The sequence below is a fragment of the Mobula hypostoma genome, chromosome 6 (assembly GCF_963921235.1).
Source record: "Mobula hypostoma chromosome 6, sMobHyp1.1, whole genome shotgun sequence".
In the NCBI taxonomy this organism is placed as follows: domain Eukaryota; kingdom Metazoa; phylum Chordata; class Chondrichthyes; order Myliobatiformes; family Myliobatidae; genus Mobula; species Mobula hypostoma.
Window position 1 is genome coordinate 106,406,570 of NC_086102.1, and position 25,967 is coordinate 106,432,536.

The window sequence follows — 25,967 nt, forward strand, 5'->3', positions numbered from 1 at the left end:
TTTATTTGGACCCAGCGAGGCCATTGTGTCTAAGTGTGCCAGCATCTTACCTTCATTGTAGTGGCCATCCACCGTAACCAAGGAAGACCCGCTAGACCTGGACTTCTGAGATCGAGAAAGGAACTGCCCCAATGTAACAGCTATTCCACTTTTAAAAACTCTCCCACATAGGTTTTCCTGTCCTTCTCAGATACAATGGACAGCCACCACCATATATTTGTTACTTTGTCAGCATCCGGTGCAGCTAGGTGGGGATACTGTGAGTAAGCTGGTTCTGGGGGCAGAGAAATTGTGGGGAGATCCTCAAGTTGGGGGAAGGGATGAGGTGGGAGATCTGCAATGAAGAGCTGCTTAATCACTTTGGCTCAATTTAGAATCAGAATGGGAATGAGAATCAGATTTATTATTACTGACATGTGAAATGTCTTGTTTTATGGCAGAAGTACAGTGCAATACTCTACATAAAATTGATTTATTATTATCCGTTTATAATTGTCACATGTGCAGATATAGAAAAAACTTGATTGTACAGATCAGATCATTACACAGTGCATTGGGGTACAACAAGGTAAAACATTAACAATGCAGAATAAAGTGCAACAGCTACAGAGAAAGTGCAGTGTAGTTAAAGGATAAAGTACAAGATCATAAGAAGGTAGATTGTGATGCCAGAGTCCATCATACCAGACAAGAAGCCCGTGAGGGTGTCTGTTAACGGCGGGGTAGAAGCTGTCCTTGGACCTGATGGTACGTGTTTTCAGGCTTTTGTATCTTCCACTCGTTGGGAGGGGGAAGAAGAGAGAATGTCCAGAGCGGGTGAATGATAACGCTGGCTGTTTTACTGAAACAGCAAGAGGTGTTGACAGAGGGGAGGCTGGTACCTGTGCTGAGCAGTTACCATTAGAAGCCATTATACATCCAGATTGAATGCTTCCTATGGTGCATCACTTGCTGGGAGTCGATGGGAACATAATTTTTCTTGGCCTCCTGAGGAAGCAGTGACATTGATGACCTTTTTCGATCATTACATCAATGGGGCACCACAGTAGTGTAAAGGTTAGTGAGACAGTACTACAGCTTGGGAGTTCAATTCCAATGCTAACGGTAAGAAGTTTGTACATCCTCCGTGTGAGCGCTTTAGGTTTCTCCGGGTGCTCCAGTTTCTCCCACAGTCCAAAGATGTACCGGTTAGTATGTTAATTGGTCATTGTACAGTGAATTGTCTAGTGATCAGGCTGGGGTTGAATTGGTGGGCTTTGGAGCAGCACAGTTCAAAGGGCCTGAAAGGCCTGCTTTGTGCTGTACTTCCACATAAATAAATGATTAAACATCCATAAATTACGAAAATAATTAAATAGCGCAGACAAAGTGAACAACACGGTAGTGTTCATTACTTCATGGACCATTCAAAATTATTATGGAAGTTGGGAAGAAGCCGTTCTGAAACTACGGAGTGTGCGTCTTCAGGCTCCTGTTCCTCCTCAAGGACGGTGGTAGTGAGAAGCGGGTGTCCCAGATGGATGGTGGTAGTGAGAAGTGGGTGTGTCTGAGATGGACGGTGGTAGTGAGCAGAGGGTATGTCCCAGATGGATGGTGGTAGTGAGAAGAGGGTATGTTCCAGATGGATGATGGTTGAGAGAAGAGGGTGTGTCCCAGATGGATGGTGGCAGTCAGAAGAGGGTGTGTCCCAGATGGATGATGGTAGAGAGAAGAGGGTATGTCCCAGATGGATGGTGGTAGTGAGAAGAGGGTGTCCCAGATGGATGGTGGTAGTGAGAAGAGGGTATGTCCCAGATGGATGCCGCCTTCTTGAGGCACCACCTCTTGGAGGTGTCCTCGATATTGGGGAGGGTTGTGCCTATGATGGAGCTGGCTGAGTTTAATACCAATCAACCAGCCGATTTATCTCACTCCCGTGTGCCCCTGTCTCTCTGCCAATGACAGTAATACCAGCCTATCTATCTCACTCCCATATGCTCCCTTGTCACCATCTGTGATTCTGCCAATGACAGTAATATCATTGATGAATCAGTAGATGGTATTGAAGTCATGGGTGTAGAGGGAGTACAGCAGCAGGCTAAGCATGCACCTCTGAAGTGTGCTGGTGTTAATTGTCGGCAAGGAGGGGATGTTATTTCCTGTCTGCACTGACCGTGGTCTCACGATGAGGAAGTCAAGCATCCAGTTGCAGACGGTGGTACAGAGACCCAGGTTTTGGAGCTTGTTAGTTAGTACGGTGGTGCTGGCATTTTTACTGTTGTCTAGGTACTCCAAAGCCAAGTGGAGAGCCAGTGAGGTTGCATGCATTGTAGACCTGTTGTGTCAGTTGGCAAATTGTATTGAGACAAAATCCTTGCTCAGGCAGAAGTTTATTCTAGTCATGACCATCTTCTTGAAACACTTCTTCCAGTAGCTGTGTATCCTGCCAGGAAATTTTGACTGAGTATTCGTCCAAATGTTCTATGTTCTATAACCTTGGAAGGACTGTTTGGGAAGCTCTTTCTGGCATTGCTGGCAGAGACAAATGGGTCGAATGGGCTTCCATGCTGTATTACATAGAACATAAACCTTCTGGCTTAAGATGGTGCTGGCTTAGCTCAGCGACTACCTATTGCTGGCAAACAAAACAAAGAATATACAGGTAACTGAATTATTAATAACACTTTTTCTGGTAAAATTTATGGTGAAAGATCACTTCAAACATCGGAGATGAGGGCGGAGGCAAGGAAGAGTGAGTGCAAGGCTGAGTTGTGGGTCGCAATCAGCAGCTGCGATGCGAAGTCAAGGTGAGGTCAAGGCAGATTCAAAAGTAAGAAAGGGCCCGAGGTCTGATTGATCTAAGCGCCAGAGCAATCAGGAAAGGTTGGATAGGGCCGAAACATGGCGGCAGAGTCCTGGCCCGGAGTGTATCGAGATGACACAACCTGGGTCCTAGGTTGAGAAACGAGCCAGTGTTTGGACGAATTAAATGCCAGGCCAAATTGAGAAGGCAGGGTGTCAGGACCAGAGGCGAGTGCTGGGCCAGTTCTGCTGGCCGCTCCGCAACGTTTACTTGGATCTGCGCTGTACTGAGGCTGTGGCTCTGGCCCGCTCTGGGCTTCATGTCTTGGACTCGCTTTTGATCTGAATGCTGTTTGCTTATTCTTCTTGTTTGCACAATTTGCTTTTTTTTTCTCTCTGCACATTTGGTGTTTGATGGTCTTTTTTTTATATGGGTTCTTTTGGGTTTCTTTGTTTCATGGCTGTCTGTAAGGAGACTATTCTCAAGGTTGTATAATGTATACATAATTCAAACTTTGAACTTTGAATAGTACAGGACACTACAGGCCCTTCTATCCATAAAGCTGTGCTGACTTTTTAACCTACTCCAAGATCAATCCAACTCTTTCCTCCTACATAACCCTCCATTTCACTATCATCCATGTGCCTGTTTAAGAGTCTGTTAAAATCTCCCAAATGATCTGCCTCTCCCGCCAGCCCCGTTCCACAAACCCACCACTCTGCGTAAAAAAATCATACCTCTGACATTCCCCCTGTAATCCCTCCAATCCCCTTAAAATGATGCCCTCTCATATTAGCCATTTCTGCCTAGGAAAAAGGTGCTGGCTGTCCAGTCTGTCAATGCCTCTTATCATGTTATACACATCTATCAAGTCACCTCTCATCCTCCTTCACTCCAAAGAGAAAAGCCTTCAGACTTCCCTGACAAGGTATGCGCACCAATGCAGACAGAATCCTGATAAATCTCTCTAAAGTTGCCACATCCTTCCTATGAGGGCTGAACATAATACTCTGTGTGGTCTAAATAGAGTTTTGTAAAGCTGCAATATTATTTCATGCTCTTGAACTCAACCCCCCCCCCCAACTAATGAAAGCCAACACACCAAATACCTTCTTAACCACCCTCTCAACTTGTGCGACAGCTTTACTGGATCTATGGATCTGGATCCCAAGATCTCTCCATTCCTCACCCTGCTCAGAACCAGAATCAGGTTTATTATCACTGACGTATTGTATGTCATGGTATGTGTTGTTGTGTGGCAGCAGCACAGTGTATTATACAAAAACACTATAAATTATAAGAAGAAATATATATATAAAAAAATCAAATAAGCAGTGCAAAAAGAGAGAAAAAATAATGAGGCAGTGTTCTTGGAGCGGGGGGAAGAAGCTGTTCCTAAAAGTGTGTCTTCTGTACCTCCTCCCTGATGGTAGTAATGAGAAGTCCTGGGTGATGGGGTCCTTAATGATGGATGCCATCTTTGAGGCGAAAACGTCCTCAATGGTGCAATCTACCATTAACTCTGCTTTTTGCCTTCATAGAAACATAGAAAATAGGTACAGGAGTAGGCCATTCGGCCCTTCGAGCCTGCACCGCCATTTATTATGATCATGGCTGATCATCCAACTCAGAACCCTGCCCCAGCCTTCCCTCCATACCCCCTGATCCCCGTAGCCACAAGGGCCATATCTAACTCCCTCTTAAATATAGCCAATGAACTGGCCTCAACTGTTTCCTGTGGCAGAGAATTCCACAGATTCACCACTCTCTGTGTGAAGAAGTTTTTCCTAATCTCAGTCCTAAAAGGCTTCCCCTTTATCCTCAAACTGTGACCCCTTGTTCTGGACTTCCCCAACATCGGGAACAATCTTCCTGCATCTAGCCTGTCCAATCCCTTTAGGATTTTATACGTTTCAATCAGATCCCCCCTCAATCTTCTAAATTCCAACGAGTACAAGCCCAGTTCATCCAGTCTTTCTTCATATGAAAGTCCTGCCATCCCAGGAATCAATCTGGTGAACCTTCTTTGTACTCCCTCTATGGCAAGGATGTCTTTCCTCAGATTAGGGGACCAAAACTGCACACAATACTCCAGGTGTGGTCTCACCAAGGCCTTGTACAACTGCAGTAGTACCTCCCTGCTTCTGTACTCGAATCCTCTCGCTATAAATGCCAGCATACCATTCGCCTTTTTCACCACCTGCTGTACCTGCATGCCCACTTTCAATGACTGGTGTATAATGACACGCAGGTCTCGTTGCACCTCCCCTTTTCCTAATCGGCCACCATTCAGATAATAATCTGTTTTCCTATTTTTGCCACCAAAGTGGATAACTTCACATTTATCCACATTAAATTGCATCTACCATGAATTTGCCCACTCACCCAACCTATCCAAGTCACCCTGCATCCTCTTAGCATCCTCCTCACAGCTAACACTGCCACCCAGCTTCGTGTCATCCGCAAACTTGGAGATGCTGCATTTAATTCCCTCATCTAAGTCATTAATATATATTGTAAACAACTGGGGTCCCAGCACTGAGCCTTGCGGTACCCCACTAGTCACCGCCTGCCATTCTGAAAAGGTCCCGTTTATTCCCACTCTTTGCAATGTTGCATGTTCAATATTGTTCAATAATCCCTAAAGGGTAAGTCAGAGTCACGAGAATTTGTGTTTTATGTTTCAACGCTTGAAATCAGTTGCAAATCCAACCACAACATATGCAAAGCCACAGAGAAGGTTCAAAAAGACTAGTCTTTTGCAAGGTGGGGCTTTGGAGAGAGGAGCTATGAAGCAAATGCAATGGGTGAAAGGAAGGCAGGGTGGAACAGCTCCAGCATACAGTCCATAGCTGAGGGTTCATGGAGTGTAGGTCCCCAGTGGGGAAGTGAGAGCTGCACAAACATGGATAAAGGGTGCGGTCGACCAGAGGGATTTGGGAATACGCATCCATAATTCCTTGAAAATGGCATCACAGGTAGATAGGGTCATAAAGAAGGCTTTTGGCACATTCATCTTCAGAAACCAAAGTATTGAGTATGAGAAAGAAGCCTCAAAGATGACATATAGTTCTGATAGTGATGGACTTGTAGCATTTCCCTGAAGGCAGTTTTGTGAATAGATGACAGCAAGAGTGGATGGAGTCAGTGGTAATTTTTTTTAGCAGAACAGAGGGATCTAGGAATACAGATCCATAATTCCTTGAGAGTGGTGTCACAGATAGATAAGGTCAACAAAAAAAACCTTTTGGCACATTGTTCTTCATAAATCATAGTATTGAGTACAGGAGTTGGGATGTTATGTTGAAGTTGTATAAGACGTTGGTGAGACTTGATTTCGAGTAGTGTGTGCAGTTTTGGTCACTTACTTACAGGAAAGATATCAATAAGATTGAAAGAGTGAAGAAAAAATTTACAGGTATGTCGCCAAGACTGGAGGACCTAAGTTGTGGGGAAAGGTTGAACAGGTTAGGACTTTACTCCCTGGAGTGTAGGAGAATGAGGGGAGATTTGATAGAGGTTTACAAAATTACGAGGGGTATAGATAGGGTAAATGCAAGCAGGCTTTTCCCACTGAGGACTGGTGAGATTAGAACTAAAGGTCATAGGTTAAGGATGAAAGGTGAAATGTTTAAAGGGAACATGAGGGGGAATTCTTCACGGAACACGCTGCCAGTAGGAGAGGCGGATGTGGGTTTGATTTCAACATTTAAGAGAAGTTTGGATAGGTAATGGATGGGAGGGGTATTTAATATTTCAGCACAGACTAGATAGGCCGAAGAGCCTGTTCTGTACTGTACTGTTCCATGACTCTATGAAGGATCCTTGCAGTAACGGAGAGGAGAAGGCTTTCAGTGACCAGGGAGGATGTGTGTGCATGCAGCCAATATAGAGGTAGATTCTGAGTGTGGAATAAATGATTAGCATTTAGATGGTGCCTTAATACAAATATAAAAGAATAAAATAGAAGAAAGAACTTTTTTGCACATTGGCTGTTGGTCAGTCTTTGTATGTAGCTTTTATTGATTTGATTATATTTATTTGTTCTGCTGTGGATGCCTGCAAAATACTCAATCTCAGGGTAGTATATGGTGACGAACAGTATACATATTTTGATAATAAATCTACTTCAAACTGTTAAAGAAGAGTTCAGCAACTTTCTCCCTCTCACCATAACATTATTCCAGTCTTGATGAATGGTCTCAACCAATTCCCTCCAATGATGCTGCCTGACCCTCTGAATTCCTCCAGCTCCTTTGTGTCAGAGACGGAGTAGGATTGGTTAACATTAGAACATAAGAACTAGGAGCAGGAGTCAGCCATCTGGCCCATCGAGTCTTCCCCACCATTCAATAAAGTCATAGCTGATCTAGCTGAGGACTCAGCTCCACCTGTCTGCCTTTTCCCCGAAACCCGGAATTCCCCTGTTACCAAAAATCCACCGAACTGTGACTTAAGTATATTTATGAGGTGGCCTCCTGCTTGCCTGGGCAGAGAATTCCACAGGCTCACTACTCTCTGAGAAAAGCAGTTTCTCTGCACCTCCATCCTAAATTTATTCCCCTAAACCCTAAGGCTATGTCTCCTAGTTCTAGTCTCACTTACCACTGGAAACAACTCTCCTGCCTCTATCTTATCCATCCCTTTCAGAATTTTATGTTTCCATGAGATTCACGCCCCCCCCCCACCCCCATCACCACCACCACCTCATTCTTCTGAATTTCAGCAAGTATAGCCCCAGGTGACTCAAACTCTCCTTGTAGGCAAATCCCCTCATCTCCAGAATCAACCTGTTGAATCTCTTCTGGACTGCCTCCAAAGTCAGTATATCTTTCCTAGAGTACAGAGTCCAGAATTGCACACAGTAGTCCAGGTGTGGCCTCACCAGCAGTCTGTACAGTTGCAGCATAACTTCCCTGCTCTTAAATTCAATCCCTCTAGCAACAACACAGAACATAGAATGTGGGCAATGGGACTAGCTTAGATGGGCATTTTGGCCGGCGTGGCCTTTTCTGTGCTGTATGACTCTATGGCTCTATGGCCAGAGGAGGGGGAGGGAAGGTGACCGTGGATCCATTTTGCACAAGGAGGTAGAGGGTAAAGTATGAAAGGAGAATAGATTTCAATGCAAGAGAATAATTCAGCAATTAGATAGTTCTGCTGAGTTTGCTGTTTGCTTTGGCTGAAGGAGGCGGTAACGGGGGAGGAAGCATCTGTCTGTGCTGATGGATTTGAGCTTATGGGTTTCTGTTTTACATCAATGTTACTCCAGAGATCAATCCAGAGCTATAAAATTCCACTGAAGATCTGCCCTCTCCTCTTTATTCTCCTTTTCCCATTTCATTATTCACATTCCCGTCAACTCTCCTTGGTTAAACACACCGTGTTCCTTTCATTTCTTTTTCCTCTCTGTTCCTATGTCCCAGCTCATCACATCATGGAAACCAGGCTCCCCTCTGCAAACACTGCTCACTGCCACAGTAAAGCAGCCGGTATAATAAGACCATAAGTCATAGGAACAAAATTAGGCCATTCAGCCTATTGAGTCTCTTCTGCAATTGCCACTAACATCATGGCTGATTTATTATCTCTCAACCCCATTCTCCTGCCTTTTTCCCCATAATTTTTGACACCCTTACTAATCAAGGATCTATCAATCTCTGCTTTATACCAAATGACAACCACCTGTGGCAATGAATTCCACAGATTCACCACCCTCCGGCTAAAGAAATTTCTCCTCAGTTCTGTTCTAAAAGGAACGTCCTAGTATGCTCAGGCTGTTCTCTCTGGTCCTAGACTCTCCCTCTGTTGGAAACAGCAGGATCAGGGAACCCCCCAGATGGCAAATACAGTGAGGCTCTGGTGATGAAAATGGAGGCATGTGTCATGTATGGGTAAATGGGATCAAGTGAAGCTCTCGCAAAGTATGAAGGCTATAGGAGTACACAGGAAGGGAAGTTAGGAGGGGAAAATGAGATCTTTGATGAACTTTAAAGATCAATGATGTCATCTTAGTGTGGAGCTTCAGGAGATGGGCAGAGTCCTTAAAGGATAGTTCTCATCTGTACTTACCACAGAGAAAGACATGGATGCCAGGGAACTTTGGACCCTGAAGCTTCTGCGATCCAAAGGTTCATAAAACTTGTTCCTTCTGGCTATTTGATTAAGTGTTACAAGAGCAAGGAAGAAGAAGCATCGAGCAGACAAAGAAAAGACAAGATAAAACAGTAGTCATGATCTTCTCATACCAGACTAGTTAGTTAGTTAAACCCATCACCCCTACTGGAGCAAAGGCTGCCGACAGCAGCTCGCCAGAATCCTCTTGGACCCGTCTTTCAAGTTGTCCTCAGATGTAGCCTATGCTTGGTGTCATCTTCAATGTTGCACCACCAAGTGTCCTTTGGCCAGCCTCTCTTCCTCATTCCCTAGTGATTCTACGTTAGTGTTTGCCTGGTGACGTTGGTACTTGGCTTACCCAGTATGTGTAATGATGGTGGTCCTGGATGGCAGAAGGATGATCGGCCCTATGGCCCCCACAGACATGCGGCTAGCACCACACGGCTTCATACGTCTTCTAGGCAAAGATACTTTCTCCCTCAGAGATGGGATCTTTGGAGTTTCTGTTGCTTTACAGGATGGGGGTGCTAGCCCCGTGTTCAGCACTCCTCTTCGCAGCCGGGCTTGGGATCATCCATGGAGGAGTTCGTACCAGACTAGAGAGAACCGAAATTCCATTGAAAACACTTAACCACTGGATACACTGGAATTTATAAGGATGAGAGGGGATCTGATTGAAACATATAAGATTTATTAAGGGATTGGACACACTAGAGGCAGGAAGCATGTTCCCGCTGATGGGTGAGTCCAGAACCAGAGGCCACAGTTTAAGAATTAGGAGTAGGCCATTTAGAACGGAGTTGAGGAAAAACTTTTTCACCCAGAGAGTGGTGGATGTATGGAATGCTTTGTCCCAGAAGGCAGTGGAGGCCAAGTCTCTGGATGCTTTCAAGAAAGAGATGGATAGAGCTCTTAAAGATAGTGGAATCAAAGGTTATGGAGATAAGGCAGGAACTGGATACTGATTGTGGATGATCAGCCATGATCACAGTGAATGGCGGTGCTGGCTCGAAGAGCCGAATGGTCTACTCCTGCACCTATTGTCTATTGTCTATAACCAATAAAATAGCAAAATTCACATAGCATGACACCTGCTACTGATACAAAAAAGTTTCTGGAAAAATCCTGAAGCAGCAGTACTATAATTACTGGAAAATTCACTGAAATTAGGTGATTATATAAAAATACAAGCAAGTATAGGAAAGTTATACTGGAAAAAAAACAATTCTATAGCCCAATCCAATAGGAACTCAGGGAAGTTAATACCAATGTCTTGAAGAGAGTCCACATTGCAGATGAGGAATTGCTGAAGGTCTTAAAATGCATAGAGGTAGATAAATCCCCAGGGCCTGATCGAATGTATCCTAGGACATTGTGGGAATCTAGAGAAGAAAGTGGTGACACAGGTCAACTGTAGAACAGAGAACAGTAGAGGACAGTTCAGGCTCTTCAGCCCACAATGCTGTGCCAAATTTTTAACCTATTCCAATGCCATTCTAACAATTCCCTCCAACAGAGCCCTCCATTTTTCTTTCATCCACTAACCTGTCCAAGAGTCTCTTAAATGTCCCTAACTTATCTGCCTCTACCTCACTTCCAAGCAGCCACCTCTCTCTGTGTAAAACAAAAACTACCTCCAAATTCTCCCCCTATATTTTTCACCAATCACCTTAAAATTATTCTTTCTCATATTGGCAAATAGTGAATCTCGACAGAGAAGAATCATGCTTGGCTTCATTGGTTAGGACATTGACTACAGCATCTGGGAGGTCATGTTGCATGCATGCAAGTTATTAGTGAGAGCACACATGGAAAATTAAAATTGTGCTCAATGCTGGTTGAGTTATAGGAAGGATGTCATCAAGCTGGAATGGGTGCCAAAAGTATCATGAGAATATTACCAAGGGCTTGGGTTGTAAGACAACGCTAGATAGTCCATGGCATATTTCCCCAGAGGATGAGGAGTTCAATAAATTATGAGGGGCATAAATAAGGTTATAAGCTACAGTCTTTTTCCCAGAGTACATAGAAAATAGAACATGGCACAATACAGGCACCATGTTGTGCTGACCTTTCAACCTGCTCCATGAGCAATCTAACCCTTCCATCTCACATGACCCTCCACTTGTCTGTCATCCACATGCCTATCTAAGAGTCTCTTAAATGCACCTGATGTATCTGCCTCTACCACCACCCTGGCAGGGGTTCCATGCACACACCACTCTCTGTGTAAAGAACGTATCTCTGCCATCCCCTCTATACTTTTCTCCAATCCCCTTAAACTCATTTCCACCCTGGGTAAAAGTCTCTGGCTGTCCACTCCATTTATGGCTCTTTACTCCTCTATCAGGTCACCTTTCATCCTCTTTTGCTCCAAAGAGAAATGCCCTGCCTCCCTCAACCTATCCCCATAACGCATGTTCTCTAGTCTGGGCAGCATCCTTGTCAATCTGGGAGTAGGAAAGTCCAAAGCTATAGGGCATAGGCTTAAAGTGAGAGGAGGTAGATTTAAAAAGGACTTGAGGGGCAACCATTTCACACAGAGCATGGTTGATGTTAAGCATTAAAGGTTAGCTTCATTTCTCACAGATGTATATGAAATTGCACTGTGAAATGCATCATTTGATTCAATGACCAACACAGTCTAAGCATGTGCTGGGGGCAGCCTGCAAGTGTTGCCATGCTTCTGGCTCCAACGTAGCATGCCCATAACTTACTAACCCTAACTAATCCCTATGTCCTTGGGATGTGCGAGGAAACTGGAGCACCCAGAGGAAACTCACGTGGTCACAAGGACAAGGTGTTAACTCCTCCATGACTGGAATTGAACCAAACACCACCACCCCCCCACCATCACCAGCGCTGTAGAGTGTTATGCTCATCACTACATTACTGTACATGCACACCAATCATCAGAGTTGATCTAGATCCTTCTTAACCCTCACCACCCTCACCCCAACTATTTCTGGCTGAACTCCCGACCTTCCCTACCGAACTCTGACCCCAACACACCCCATCTCCTTCATATGTCCACACTCACAGTGCACATTGAGGTAAGGTGCTACCTCAATGTAGCCTAATATTGTTGCGCAAGAGGCTAATGCCTTCAGTGTATACTACAGAATTTTCAAAGTTCAAACCTGAAAGTAAGTTTATTATCAAAATACATACAGTATATGACAGCATATACCACCCTGAGATGCAGGCATACTCATTAAATCCAATAACCATAATAGAATCAATGAAAGACTGCACCAACAAGGCAGACAAACCAGTGTACAAAAGACAACAAAGTGTAATCAATCAATCAATCAATCAGCAATAAATACAGAGAACGTGAAATGAAGAATCCTTGAAAGTGAGTCCATGGGATTATTTCAGTGATGGGGTGAATGAAGTTTGATTCAGGAGCCTGATGATTGAGGGGTAATAACTGTTCTCTGTTCCTGAATCTGATGGTGTGAGTTCTGAGGCTCCTGTACCTTCTTCCCGATGACAGCAGCAAGAAGGGAGCTGGGTGGTGGGAATCCCTGATGATGGATGCTGCTTTCCTGCAACAATGCACTGTGTAGATGTGCTCAAAGGTGAGGAGGGCTTTACCTGTGATTGACTGGGCCATATCCACTGCTTTTTGTAGAATTTTACATTTAAGTGACTGCTTGCTGGCTGCAAACAAAGTAAACCAAATTTCTAAATACTTTATTAATCACACTTTTTTCTAGAAAACCATCACTGCAATCATTAGCCTGTAACTTCCTTTTTGGCATTGAGCTTTTGAACCCTTTTTTTGTGTTGTGAACTGAGGTCTCAAAGGTGCAAGACAGTTGTGGCATAGTGTGTAGAGGCTGGATGGAGGTGGCTTGGCCCGGGCATGAGAGTGGGGAATGAGCCAACATTTGGCCATTGCCAGAGTGGGTCTGGAAGGGATTCCATGCGGCACAACCACAGTGAGGCGAGCTGGAGTTGAGAGCGAGGAAGGATCCGAGGTTTGATCAATTTGAGAGCTAGGCTGAACTGGGAAGTTCAGTTATGGGCCGAATGAGGTTTTGGGGCCCAGGCCCAAGGACGTATCGAAGAGGCAGGACATGAGTCCGAGTGCAAGGAACAACCCAGATTTGGACGATTTAATTGCTTGGCCTGATTAAAAAGGTCAGTGTGTCAGAGCCAGCGGCGAGGGATGGGCTGATTCAGCTCGCTGCTCTATGAGATTTACTCATCTCTGCACTGAACTGAGGCTGTGGCCTGCAACTAACGGGCTCCTGAACTGGTTGTGGCTGTGGACTCACTTTTGTGAACTTCAGTCCTGAATGCTATTTGCTTACTTTTATTGTTTGCACGACTTGTTCTTGTTTCTTTTGCTGCTCATTGGGTGGTTGATGGTCTAGTTCTTTTTAATGGGTTCTATCGGGTTTCTTTGCTTTGAGGCTGTATCTAAGGGGACAAATCTCAAGGTATACTTTGATAATAAATGTACTTTGGACTTCTAACTTTGGTGTTTCCATACCAGGCTGTGATACTCTCCACCACACATCTATAGAAGTTTGTCAAAGTTTTAGATGACATGCCAAGTTTTTGCAAACTCTAAAAGGAGCAGAGGCGCTGTTGTTCTTTCTTCGTAATTGCACTCAGGGATTGGGATCAGGACAGGTCCTCTGAAATGATAACACTGTGGAATTTAAAGTTGCTGACCCTCTCCACTTCTGATCTCCTAATAAGGACTGGCTCGTGGATTTCCAGTTTCCTCCTTCTGAAGTCAATAACCGGCCTCTTGGTCTTGCTGACATTGAGTAAGAGGTTGTTGTTGTGGCACTACTCAGCCAGGTTTTCAATCTCTCTCCTATGTCCTGACTCCTCACCACCAGACAGTGATGCGTCCTATGACAGTGCTGTCATCAGCAGAACTGAATGTGGCATTGAAGCTGTGCTTAGCCACGCAGTCATAAAGGTAAGGAAGTAGAGCAGGGAAGCAAGCACACAGCCTTATGGTGCTGATGGAGATTGTGGAGGAGATGTTGTTGCCAATCCAAACTGACTGGGAGCTGCAAGTGAGGAAATCTAGTATCCAGTTGCACAAGGAGATATTGAAGCTAAGGTCTTGAAGCTTATTGATTAAATTTAAGGGGATGATAGTATTGAATGCGTAATAGTAGTCGGTAGAATCTCAGATGGTGACGAGAGGGTGTACAGGAGTGAGATATGCCAACTAGTGTAATGGTGCCGCAGCAACAACCTGGCACTCAACGTCAGTAAGATGAAAGAGCTGACTGTGGACTTCAGGAATGGTAAGATGAAGGAACACATACCAATCCTCACAGAGGGATCAGAAGTGGAGAGAGTGAGCAGCTTCAAGTTTCAGGATGTCAAGGTCTCTGAGGATCTAACCTGCTCCCAACAAATCAATGTAGTTATAAAGAAGGCAAGACAGCAGCTATACTTTATTAGGAGCTTGAAGAGATTTGGCATGTCAGCAAATACACTCAAAAACTTCTATAATTGTACCGTGGAGAGCATTCTGACAGGCTGCATCACTGTCTGGTATGGAGGGGCTACTGCACAGGACTGAAAGAAGCTGCAGAAGGTTGTAAATCTAGTCAGCTCCATCTTAGGCACTAACCTACAAAGTACCCAGGACATCTTCAGGGAGCGGTATCTCAGAAATGCAGTATCCATTATTAAGGACCTCCAGCACCCAAGGCATGCCCTTTTCTCACTGTTATCATCAGGTAGGAGGTACAGAAGCCTGAAGGCACACACTCAGTGATTCAGGAACAGCTTCTTCTCCTCTGCCATCCAATTCCTAAATGGACATTGAATCTTTGGACGCTACCTCACTTTTTTTTTCTATACAGTATTTCTGTTTTTGCACATTTTTTATATCTATTCAATATATGTTATTGATTATTATTATTTTTTTTTTCTGCTAGATTATGTATTGCATTGAACTGCTGCTGCTAAGTTAACAAATTTCATGTCACATGCCAGTGATAATAAACCTGATTCTGATTCTGATTCTGACGTAAGCATCTTTGCAGTTCAGATGTTCCAGGGCTGAGTGAAGAGCCAATGAAATAGCATCTGCTGTGAACCTGTTGCGATGGTAGGCATACTTGAGCAGATCTAAATTGCTTCTCCGGTAAGAGTTGACATGTGTCATCACCAACCTCTCAAAACACTTCATCACTGTCGACGTAGGTGCGACTGGACGACAATCATTGAGGCAGGGTATCACATTCTTTTTAGGCAGTGGTATAATTGGAGCAGCTGGGTACCTCAGACCACCAAAGCAAGAGGTTAAAGATCTCAGTGAACACTCCGGCCAGCTGATCAGCACAGGTGTTTAGTACTCAGCCACGTACCCATCTGAGCTGGATGGTTTTTGAAGGATGGTTGCATCTCACCCTCAGAGTCTGAAATCACAGGATCATTGGAGGCTGTGGGAGTTTGTGATGGCTCCTCCATGTTTTGACAGTCAAAGCAAATTTTCTTCAATGGAATATATTTTTCCGAACTTTTATTTCAAAACTTAACTTTATTCATGAAAATACTGATTAGAAATTGTTGCAGACAGTGACCTAACCCTGCGGAGTGTTGTAGACTCGTAGACTCAGTGAGGTCCTTTCCCACCAACAAGGCCATCCTCAAGAGGTGATGCATCAAGATAGTGGCCCCCCTCACTGAGCACCTTCGCCATCGGGGGGAGGTACAGGAGTTGCAGACTAACACTTAGTGATTTCAGGAACAGCTTCTTTTCCTCCGCTATCAGATTTCTGAAGTGTCCATGAACCCGAGAACACTACCTTGTTATTCCTTTTCTTGCACTATTTATTTTTCTAATTTATTTTAATTTTATATCTTTGCACTGTATTGCTGCTGTAAAATCATGTCATATAAATCAGTGATAACAAACCTGATTCTGATTCCTTCTAATTTACACTCCCTCAAATGTTTCTTTTCCTTTTTTATCAATCTCTCATTGATTTCTTTCTTTCTCCCTTTCTCTCTCACTTATTTGTCCTTCACCATTTCTGAGAAAATGTGTTGCACACATAAACCATTTGTTCTATTTGCAATGTAGAATAGATACATGCAAATGAGCTAACCACACAACGTGCTGGAGGAACTCAGCAGGTCAGGCAGCGTCTATGGAGGAGAGTAACCAGCCAACGTTTCAGGCAAAGGACCTTCATCAGCTCTGGAAAGGAAGGGACTGCTTATTCCCCTCCATAGATGCTGCCTGACCTGCTGAGCTCCTCCAGCATTTTGGTGTGTTACTCTGGATTTCTAGCATCTGCAGTACTGATAATTATTATTACTTTGTTTTTCTCTTTGTATTTACACAACTTGTTGTCTTTTGCACGTTGTTTGTCTATCTGTCTTTGCTTGTATGTATGAGGCCTCTGTCGGCTTTGGTCAACCATGGATAGCGAGTCCTTGCTGTTGAGATACTCAAGCCTGGATGTCCGATATGGAGAGCAAGCTGTGCCCCATGTAGCAAGCTACTCCTCTCCTCACATCTGATAAACCTAAAGGAACGGCAGAGACCGATACAGTTTAGCATGAGTAACATTGCAGGAGTTGTCAGTCAGCATTGAACTCAATGTAGGAGTGCCTTAGGGACTCCAGCTCCAGATTATTCCTTGGGGTTTACTCCCAAAGCCTTCCCCATGAGTGGGTATAGCCACAAGGCAGCGGAGATTTGAGATCAGAGTTTTCCTTGACCTAGATGAGCTGACAAGCCCCATCTGCCCAATGCAACTGGTTTTAAGGTGCCAGTAACCTGCTTTTGCCCCTTCTCCTGTCAGTAGAAACGGTTCCGTCGGGCTCAGTAGCTAAGCTACACGTGAAGGTCGGGAGCTGGACTTGGTTGTCAGAGGCTATTTGAGGCACAGACCACTGGGAGCATTTAATAGGTAGTGGGAGCTTGTCCCTACTCCCAGCCCTGGCTATAACGACCTCAAGGTTTATTTATTTTTACTTATTGAGATATAGCATGGAACAGCCCTTTCCAGCCAATCGACCTGAGTCATCCAGCAACCCCCGATTTAACCCTAACCCAATCATGGGACAATTTACAATCACCAATTAACTTACTAACTGGTTCGCCTTTGGACTGTGGGAGGAAACCAGAGTGCCCGGAGGAAACCCACACGGTTACCGGAGAACATGCAAACTCCTTACAGACAGCGGTGGGAATTGAACTCAGCTTGCTTTCACTGTAGAGCATACAGTGTCGTCCCTTTGCTACTGTTTCATTGATTCTATTGTGTTCTTTGCAACTGCTTTGAATGCCACAAGACAATGAATCTCAGAGCAGTGTATGGTGACATATATATATTTTGATAGTGGTTACTTTGAACTCTATACATGCAAATGAGTTTTGTTAATACATTATTGTTCAGCATCTTTTGCATATTGAGAGGAGGCACACAGACTCGTAGCATATTGGAGTGGAATGATTTAGTAATTCATCTCCCCTGTAACACCCTCGCATACAATTACAGCATCTAGTACTTTTGCTTTTTAAAAAACCAATCCCCCATTCTGTGACGTGTACAGCTGTATAAATAAGGACCCCGGGACAGCTGTTTTCCGTTTGCATGCACTTCTGCCTCATTCTCTATTGTTCTCTGTCAGAGTTGGTTGACCCTCGCACAGCCTCCCATCCTACTCCGAGCAGTTTAGGAAGAGGTGAGGAGACACAGAGAGGAAGGACATTTAAAATGGTGAGTGGCTTGAACCCAGCTGCTGTAGCCCAGACCTTTAAAATGTTGAGGGTTAAAAAGGAACGTTTAATTTTTTTCAATCTAATGAGCTGAATCTGAGCTCAGTTCTGATCAGAGAAGAGGGAATCACTTTGACAGGAAACATTTTTTGGGGAGCAGCTACTCAGGATGAAGTCAGAGTATAAGTTGCAGACACGTTGAATTCTTGCAATAGGGCTAATCCAGGCTCCCCTGAGTGTCTGTGTGTGTGTGGTTAGTTGAGGAAAGGGACAGGATTGTCCCCCTCACTGACTCTCCGCTTGCCCCCCTGAATTTTAGGTCTGGCTCATCCCCGGGGCAGAACTCCCTGGGGGTGTTTAAGCTGCCATCTGTCACAGTCATAGCTGTCCACTGAGAATGAACTGCAACCACCAACCACCTACTAATACTGCTGCTGGATTTTCGGAGTGCACTTTCCCTTAGGTTGGAGCATCTAGTGCAAGTGTATATGTCTGTCTTGACAGTGTGTGTGTGTGTGTGTGTGTGTGTATCTTTGTCAGTGTGCAAATGTTTATGTCTGTCTGTGTGTCTCTGTATGACGTGCATGTGTGTGTGTTTTTCTGTCCCACTGTATCTATCTGTGTATAGTTATTGTCTGACTGTGTGTGTGTGAACTTGTCTGTCTGACTGACTGTGTGTTTCTGTCTGATTGTGTCTGTGGGTGACTGTCCGACTGTGTTTGTGTGTGTGCATTTCTGTGTCACTGAGTGTATGTACCCTCGTCTGTTTCTGTGTAACTACATGTGTGGATATGTGGTTCTATTTGACTTTTGGGAGGGGCGGTGGGTTTGTTGTGTGCGTGCACGCGCATGTGTGTTTGTGTGTGTGTGTCTGTCTGTCTGTATAAATGTGTGTGTGTGTGTGTGCGCGCGCGCGCGCGCCTGTATGTGTGTCTCTGTGTAAATGTGTACACTGCTTCACTCTCATTCCTTTTATTGCTTCTTAGGGGCCATTTCTGAATTTGAAAAAACTGTGCTTTAAGAAGCAACGAGAGGGGGAATTGAAAACTTGGCTGAACTCGGAACTTACTTGAGGCTCTGCATACCTTTAAAAAATCTGCAGATGCGGCATTTTTTAACTGGGTTAATGAAACTTTATCATGAAGAGGCAAATGGTTTATATTAACCTAATCTAGCACGTGTGCACTGCATTCCGAAGGTGTGACGGCAACTAGCCTTGAAACGGGAGCTTTGTAAGTTTTTTTTTCGCAAAGAGCATTTTTCGTCCTGTCCTTTGGCTTTCTGCCAGTCTACTCCATTTCCTGGCAGTACTATGATTGGTCAGCTTCCCTTTCCATTCAGCATTCTTCTGGTGTCTGTGGAATTTGGGCTGTAGTTATTCTGACACCTGTGCACAACTTGCTGTTGGACAGGGACCCGTGCCCAGGCACGAATCACCTGAAGGTATGCATGTGTGCATGCCTGTGTACGAGCCCATATATGTAATCCGATGTGTCCTCTCAAAGGAAGTCCAAACTAAACAACGGGAATCTCTCTCTATTCTCTTTCCCTTTTCATGAGGGGTGGCAGAGTAGCACAATGGTGAGTGAGTGCATCACTTTGCCGTGCTAGTGATCACCGGTCGAGTCACCGTCTTTAAGAAGTTTGTATGTTCCCCCGTGATGGCGTAGGTTGCCTCTGTGTGCTCTGGTTTCCACCCACAATCCAAAGACGTGTACGTTAGGATTACTGAGTCATGGCACGGAGACACTTGTGGGCTGCTGATTTGATTCGACACAAAAGCTGCATTTTAAGTATGTTTTGGTGTAAGGGTGACAAAAGAAGCTGTCTTTTTCTTCTTCCTTTATAGCTATGTATTTTAATTTTTTTTCACTAGCATCTCTGTTTTTCTCCCACCACACAGCACGGTAACAGGCTCTTCGGCCCAAAAGACTTCCATTTAAGCTAGTTCCATTTTCCACTATCCCTCTAAACTTTTCCTATCTGTGTACTTATCTACATGAGCACACTACGGACACCAGCAAGAACTGGCAGTGAGATTTACCAGGAAGCTGCCTGGATTAGGGAGCATCTTATGAGGATATGTTGAGCGAGCTAGGGCTTAACTCTTGGCAGCAAAGGAGGATAGGAGTTGTTTAGATAAAGGTGTACAAGATCGATAAACAAATCAAGTGGGCAGCCAGTGACTGTACCTCCTCCCTGACAGTATTAATGAGAACAGAGCATGTTCTGGATGCTGAGAGTTTAGCAATGGATGTCGCCTTCTTGAATAGTTAGAATGCAGTCAGATAAAGATAAAAGATTAGCTGTATTTGTCACATTTAAATTGAAGCATCAGTAAGATGTGTTGTTTGTGTCAATGTCCAGCGTGGTCCGAGGATGTGCTGGGGGCAGCCTTCAAGTGCCACCATGCTTCCGGCTCCAACATAGGAAGCCCACGATTTAGTAACCCTTAATAATCTGTACATTTTGGAATGTTGGAGGAAATCGGATCGCCCAGAGGAAACCGACACAGTCACAGGGAGAACTTACTAAGTCCTTGCAGACAGTGCATGGGTTAAACTCTGATCACTAGCACTGTTGAATAGGAGTGTTTAATGTCAGGAGAAAGGTATACAATATACTTCTTGAAATTCTTTTTCTTCACAGACATCCACAAAAACAGAGAAATGCCCCACAAAATGAATGACAGTTGGAATGTTAGAACCCCAAAGCCCCCCACTCCCCAACTCAACCCTGTTGAAAGTCATGCTAACTGCTACACCACTGCACCCTAATTATAATCCCTAATAGTTAGAGATGAGCATTAAGGTTTTGTCAGGAAATGTAGAGGAAGCTTGACCCAGAAGCAGAGCAACGGGGATGATTCAGTGGTGAACAATGACTTTAATAATATACTGCAAAATAACAAGCCACAAGGGGCCACAAAACAAGAGAGAACAGAAACTAAACACAGCGGACATCCAGGTAAACTCTAGGCAGGGAGAGTGAAGGCTCGGAACAACTGGTTGAGGCTGGCTGCTTCAATGAGTGAACAAGGACTGTGGGTGAGGACTGGGGTTAAATAGGCTGCCGGTGATGGGTCTGGAATGAGCGGCAGGTGAATTCTATTAGCTGGGTGGAGTCTGCAATGTGCCAGCATGTGCAGGCTGGGAGCTGTTATGGGAGTTGGTCTGACAGGTTTAGCCTAGCTCAGGCATCCCTATTTCTCAGATGAATGATAAACTAATGGAATAACTCACTTCTCCCACAGCGTGAATGTATCTCCATCCACATTGGCCAGGCTGGTGTCCAGATGGGCAATGCCTGCTGGGAGCTGTACTGCTTGGAGCACGGTATCCAGCCAGATGGCCGTAGACCGGACGGCAGAAGCAATGCAGAGGCTGACGACTCATTCGACACCTTCTTCTGCGAGATGGGGTCCGGGAAACACGTGCCCAGAGCTATCTTTCTGGATCTGGAGCCAACGGTGATTGGTAACTGAAAAGTTCAGTTACTAGAAGACATATGTTCCAAGCAATTAGAATCTGATATTTTGTTGTCGGAGATGGATTTAACTGTGACTATATTTAAATTTTAATAACTACGAAGAAAATTGAATGCATTTTTGGGAAAGAGGTACTTTGCAACGCAATGCAGAATTAGTAGGCTAGAGGAATTAGACCATAAGACATAGGAGCAGAATTAGGCCATTCAGCCCATCGAGTCTGCCCAACCACTGAGGTTAGGCTAACTGGCCTATAATTTCCTTTCTTTTGCCTTCCCCCCCTTCTTAAAGAGTGGAGTGACATTTGCAATGTTCCAGTCCTCCGGGACCATGCCAGAATCAAGTGATTCTTTAAAGATCATGACTAATGCATTCATTATCTCTTCAGCAACCTTTCTCAAGACTCTGGGATGTAGTCCAGCTGGTCCAGGTGATTTATCTATCTCTGAGCTTGTCTAGCACTTTTTCCTTTGAAATAGCAATGGCACTCACTCCTTCTCCCCTGACACTCACAGACCTCTGACACACTGCTGGTGTCTTGCACAGTGAAGACTGATGCAAAGTACCCATTAAGTTCATCTGCCATTTCTTTGCCCCACATTACTACCTCACCAGCATGCTTTCCCAGTGGCCCAATATCAACTCTCACCTCCAGTTAATTGGATAGCTCTGTCAAAAATTCCATCCTAGAAAAGGACAAATTGATCAATTGGTTTATTATTGCCATATGCACTAAGACAGTGGTCCCTAACCTCCAGATCAATACATTGCCGCAAAGCATGTAGGGTGCAGCAGTGGCTGGAACGCACCCAGCACATCTTTAAGAAAAAAGCCGAAATAAACAAGCTAATTAATTAGGTGCCGCTCGGCACGTAAATGTCAGCCCAGATCAGAGGCAATTGCCGATTAGCTTGTTTATTTTGGCTTTTTTCCTTAAAGATGTGCTGGGTGCGTTCCGACTACCGCAGCACCACTGCATTCTTCGCGGCCCGGAGGTTGAGGACCACTGCCCAAAGATACAGTGAAAAACTTAAAACACTGGGTTTTGCATACCATCTATGCAGATCATTCAATGCATTGAGATAGTACAAGTGAAAAATAATGACAAAGTGCAGAATGAAGTGTTATAGTTACAGAGAAAGTGCAGTGCAGGCAGACAACAAGGTGCAAGGTCATAACGAGATAGACGGTGAGGTCAAGAGTCCATCTTATCACACTAGGGGACAGTTAAATATTCTTATAGCGGTGGGGTGGAAGCTGTCGAGCCCAGTGGGAGGTGCTTTCAGGCTTTTGTATCTTCTGCCCGTTGGGAGGGTGGAGAAGAGAGAATGTCCAGGGTGGGTGGGATTTTGATTAGGGTCTTTTGATGTGGTGGCACAGTAGTGTAGCAGTTGGTGTAATGCTTTACAGTGCCAGAGAGGCTCAATTCCCGTTGCTGTCGGTAAGGAGTCTCTATATTCTCCCCATCACTGCGTGGGTTTCCACCAGATGCTCTGTTTTCCACACACAGTCCACACTACAGTTAGCAAGCTATGTTGTCACTGAAAGAGTGGCGACACTTGCGGGCTGCCCCCAGGACATCCTTACACAAGCAACACATTTCAATGTATATTTGAATGTACATACTGTATACATATAAAGCTGATCTCTAGCTGTTCATGTTGGCTGCTTTACTGAGGCAGCAGTGTAGACGGAGTCCGTGGAGGGGAGACTGGTTTCTGTGATATGCTGAGCTGTGTCCATAACTGTCTGCAGTTTCTTTCAGTCTCAGACAGAGACAGTTGCCGTCTTTAACCTCTCTACCCAGAACATCAGGCAGTGTTTGAATCACCAGGTGGGAGAGGGCCAGTCCTTGTGAGCAGTAAATTCTGACGGGACTGTCAGACGGTTGAGATGGTGTCCGCTGCCACCTACTGTTGCCAGGAGTTAAACCCCATCTTGTCACCTCTGCTTTGAGATCAAACATAGAACATAGAACATAGAACTGTGCAGCAAACTACAGTACCTTCGGCTCACAATGATGTGCCATCCTTTACAATCAGATCTCAAATTCATTTATTTCTCAGACGTACAGTGAAGTGAAATGCTTCATTTGTGTTAACAACCAACACACCCAGGCAGCCCACAATTGTTGCCACATATTCTGCTGTCAACTTAGCATGCTCACCATGTTCCACAAACCCGCCACTCACTGCATAAACACCTCCGATCACCTTAAAATGATGCTCCCTTGTATTAAAGAGCAAATATTAAATCTGGTTGGAAAGACAGGCGAAGTGATTAAAGATGGTTATAACTTTTTAAATATTTCCTTCACATAAAAGTGTTCACTTTCATTTTACTATGCAAATAATCTACAGTCAAGTGCTTGACGAGCGGAGGGAAGGAGGGGTTCATCTGCTGCGTTGTGTCTGATCAGTTATTTAAACAATCTCCCTCGTTAGTCCCACTTCTGCTATTCATCATTAAAAATTACAATGAAAAGCTCATCTTTCCCCCCTTGCCAAGTTCCTTAAATCTGTGTGTCTCTTTAGTTAAAGTTTGGCTTTATTTGTCACACATACATTAAAACATTGAAACCTATGGTGAAATGCGTCATTTTACTTTAACAACCAACACAGTTCGGGAGATGCTGGGAGCAGTCCACAAGTGTCGCCATGCTTCCATCTCCAACGTAGCAAGCCCACAACTTACTAACTCTAACCATACGTCTTTGGAATCTGGGAGGATTCCACTGGAGCACCCAGAGAAAACACACACATTCACAGTGAAAAGCTTGTCTTGCATATTGTTCATACAGATCAGAACATTACCCAGTGCATTGAGGTAGAACAAGATAAAACAATAACAAAGTGCAGAATAAATAGTTACAGTTACTGAGAAAATGCAGTGCAGGTAGACGATAGGTTGCAAGGTCATAACGAGATAGATTGTGAGCTCAAGACTCCATCTTATCATACAAGCATAGTCATATAACAGTGCGATAGAAACTGTCCCTGAGCATGGTGGGACATGGATAAGAAACACTTCAGGGGCCATAGTCCAAACTGTACCTATACCAAGGTACACTTCATACAAATCAGTTTATTACAACAGTGCATTGAGGTGGTACAAGATTAAACAATAACAGAATTCAGAATAAAGTGCAACAGTTATAGAGAAAGTGAAATGCAGACAATAAGGTAACAATACTTCTGTCAGTCTTTGTGTGTAGTTTTTCATCGATTCTGTTGTATTTCTTTGCTCTACTATGAACGCCCACAAGAAAATGAATCTCAGGGCAGTATTTAGTGACATAGGCATATTTTGATAATAAATTTACTTTGAACTCTGAACAATAAAATCATATTTCTTCGGATCTATTCTATCACTATCTCTATCATTTTGACTGCTTGGTCAAATCTTCCCTTAACCTTCTCTGCTGTAAGGGGAACAAGCCGGGCTTCTCTTTTCTCTGCATGAGGTTAGCTAAGTTTGTGGCTGACATATTCCCCTATTCTTTGCTCAGATGAGGTTCGCACTGGTGCCTATCGCCAGCTGTTCCACCCCGAGCAGCTCATCACGGGCAAGGAAGATGCTGCTAACAATTACGCCCGTGGGCACTACACCATTGGCAAGGAGCTGATTGATCCTGTCTTGGAGAGACTTCGGAAACTGGTATGTGTACATAGGGTGCAAGTTGTGAAATGGTGTGAGTCTGCTGTGTATTGGATGTGTGTGTGTGTGTGTGTCTGTCTGTCTGTCTGTCTATGCCTCTGATAATTTTAAACACTTCTACAAGGTTGCCCGTCATTTTCCTACATTCTACAGAATAAAGACCTGGCCTGACCAACTGCTCCCTATAACTCAGGTCCTCTAGTCCTGGCAACATCCTCATAAATCTTGTCTGCACTATTTCCAGTTTAACTACGTCTTTTTTATATGACAGGGTGGCCAAAACTGTACAAAGTACTCCAGGTGTGGCCTCACCAGCAACTTGTACAAGTGCAACGTAATGTCCCAACTCCTATACCCAGTGCCCTAACCAGTGAAGGCCAGTGTGTTAAGTGCCTTTCTATGCCGCTGAGATGACCTAGCATTTGCTTCTAATGAACATAGAACAGTACAGCCCTTTGGCCCATGATGTTGTGTTGACCCTTTAAGCTGCTCCAAGATTAATCTAACCCATCCCTCCTTCGTAGCCCTCCATTTTTCTGTCGTCCATTTAAGAGGTTCTTAAATGTCTGTAATGTATCTGCCTCGACCACCATCCCTGGCAGAGTGTTCCAAGCACCCACCAGTCTCTGGGTAAAAAAAACCTACCTCTGACATCCCCTTATATTTTCCTTCAATCACATTAAAATCATGCCTCCTTGCCTCCTTCCCTGCCTGGGAAAGTCTCTGGCTATCCACTCAATCTATGCCTCTTATCACCTTGTATACCTCTATCAAGTCTCCTTTCATCTTCCTTCGCTCCAAAGACAAAAGCCCTAGTTCACTCAACCTATCCTCATAAGATATGCTCTCTAATCCAGGCAGCATCCTGGTAAATATCTTCTTCATGCTCTCTGAAGTTTCCACATCTATTCTATAACAAGGTGACCAGAACTGAACCCAGTACTCCAGGTGTGGTCTAACCAGAGTTTTGTAGAGCTGCAACGTTATTGAGAGTGGATATCGGACCACTGGAAAATGATGCTGGAGAGGTGGTAGTGGGGGACAAACTTAATAAGTATTTTGCATCAGTTTTCACTGTGGAAGACACTAGAAATATGCCAGAAATTCATGAGTGTTGGGGGCAGATGTGAGTGTAGTTGCTATCACTAAGGATAAGGTGCCTGGGTAGCTGAAAGGTCTGAAGGTAGGTACATCATCTGGAC

General features: G+C 44.4%; 1 protein-coding gene across 6 annotated transcripts in view; it reads left to right on the forward strand.

Moving 5' to 3' along the window:
* The first annotated feature begins 608 nt into the window (after positions 1-608).
* The window catches only part of LOC134348262 (tubulin alpha-4A chain-like), a 30,094-nt gene continuing 4,735 nt past the window's right edge, over positions 609-25,967 (forward strand). Inside the window, exons 1-5 of one of the 6 annotated variants that reach the window (XM_063051371.1) lie at positions 641-747; positions 14,824-14,996; positions 17,534-17,622; positions 20,875-21,097; positions 24,617-24,765. In XM_063051371.1, the coding sequence (XP_062907441.1) occupies positions 17,620-17,622; positions 20,875-21,097; positions 24,617-24,765 (375 nt within the window). In that variant the 5' untranslated portion in view covers positions 641-747; positions 14,824-14,996; positions 17,534-17,619. The other 5 variants (XM_063051368.1, XM_063051373.1, XM_063051374.1 and 2 more) reach the window with 5 other exon arrangements.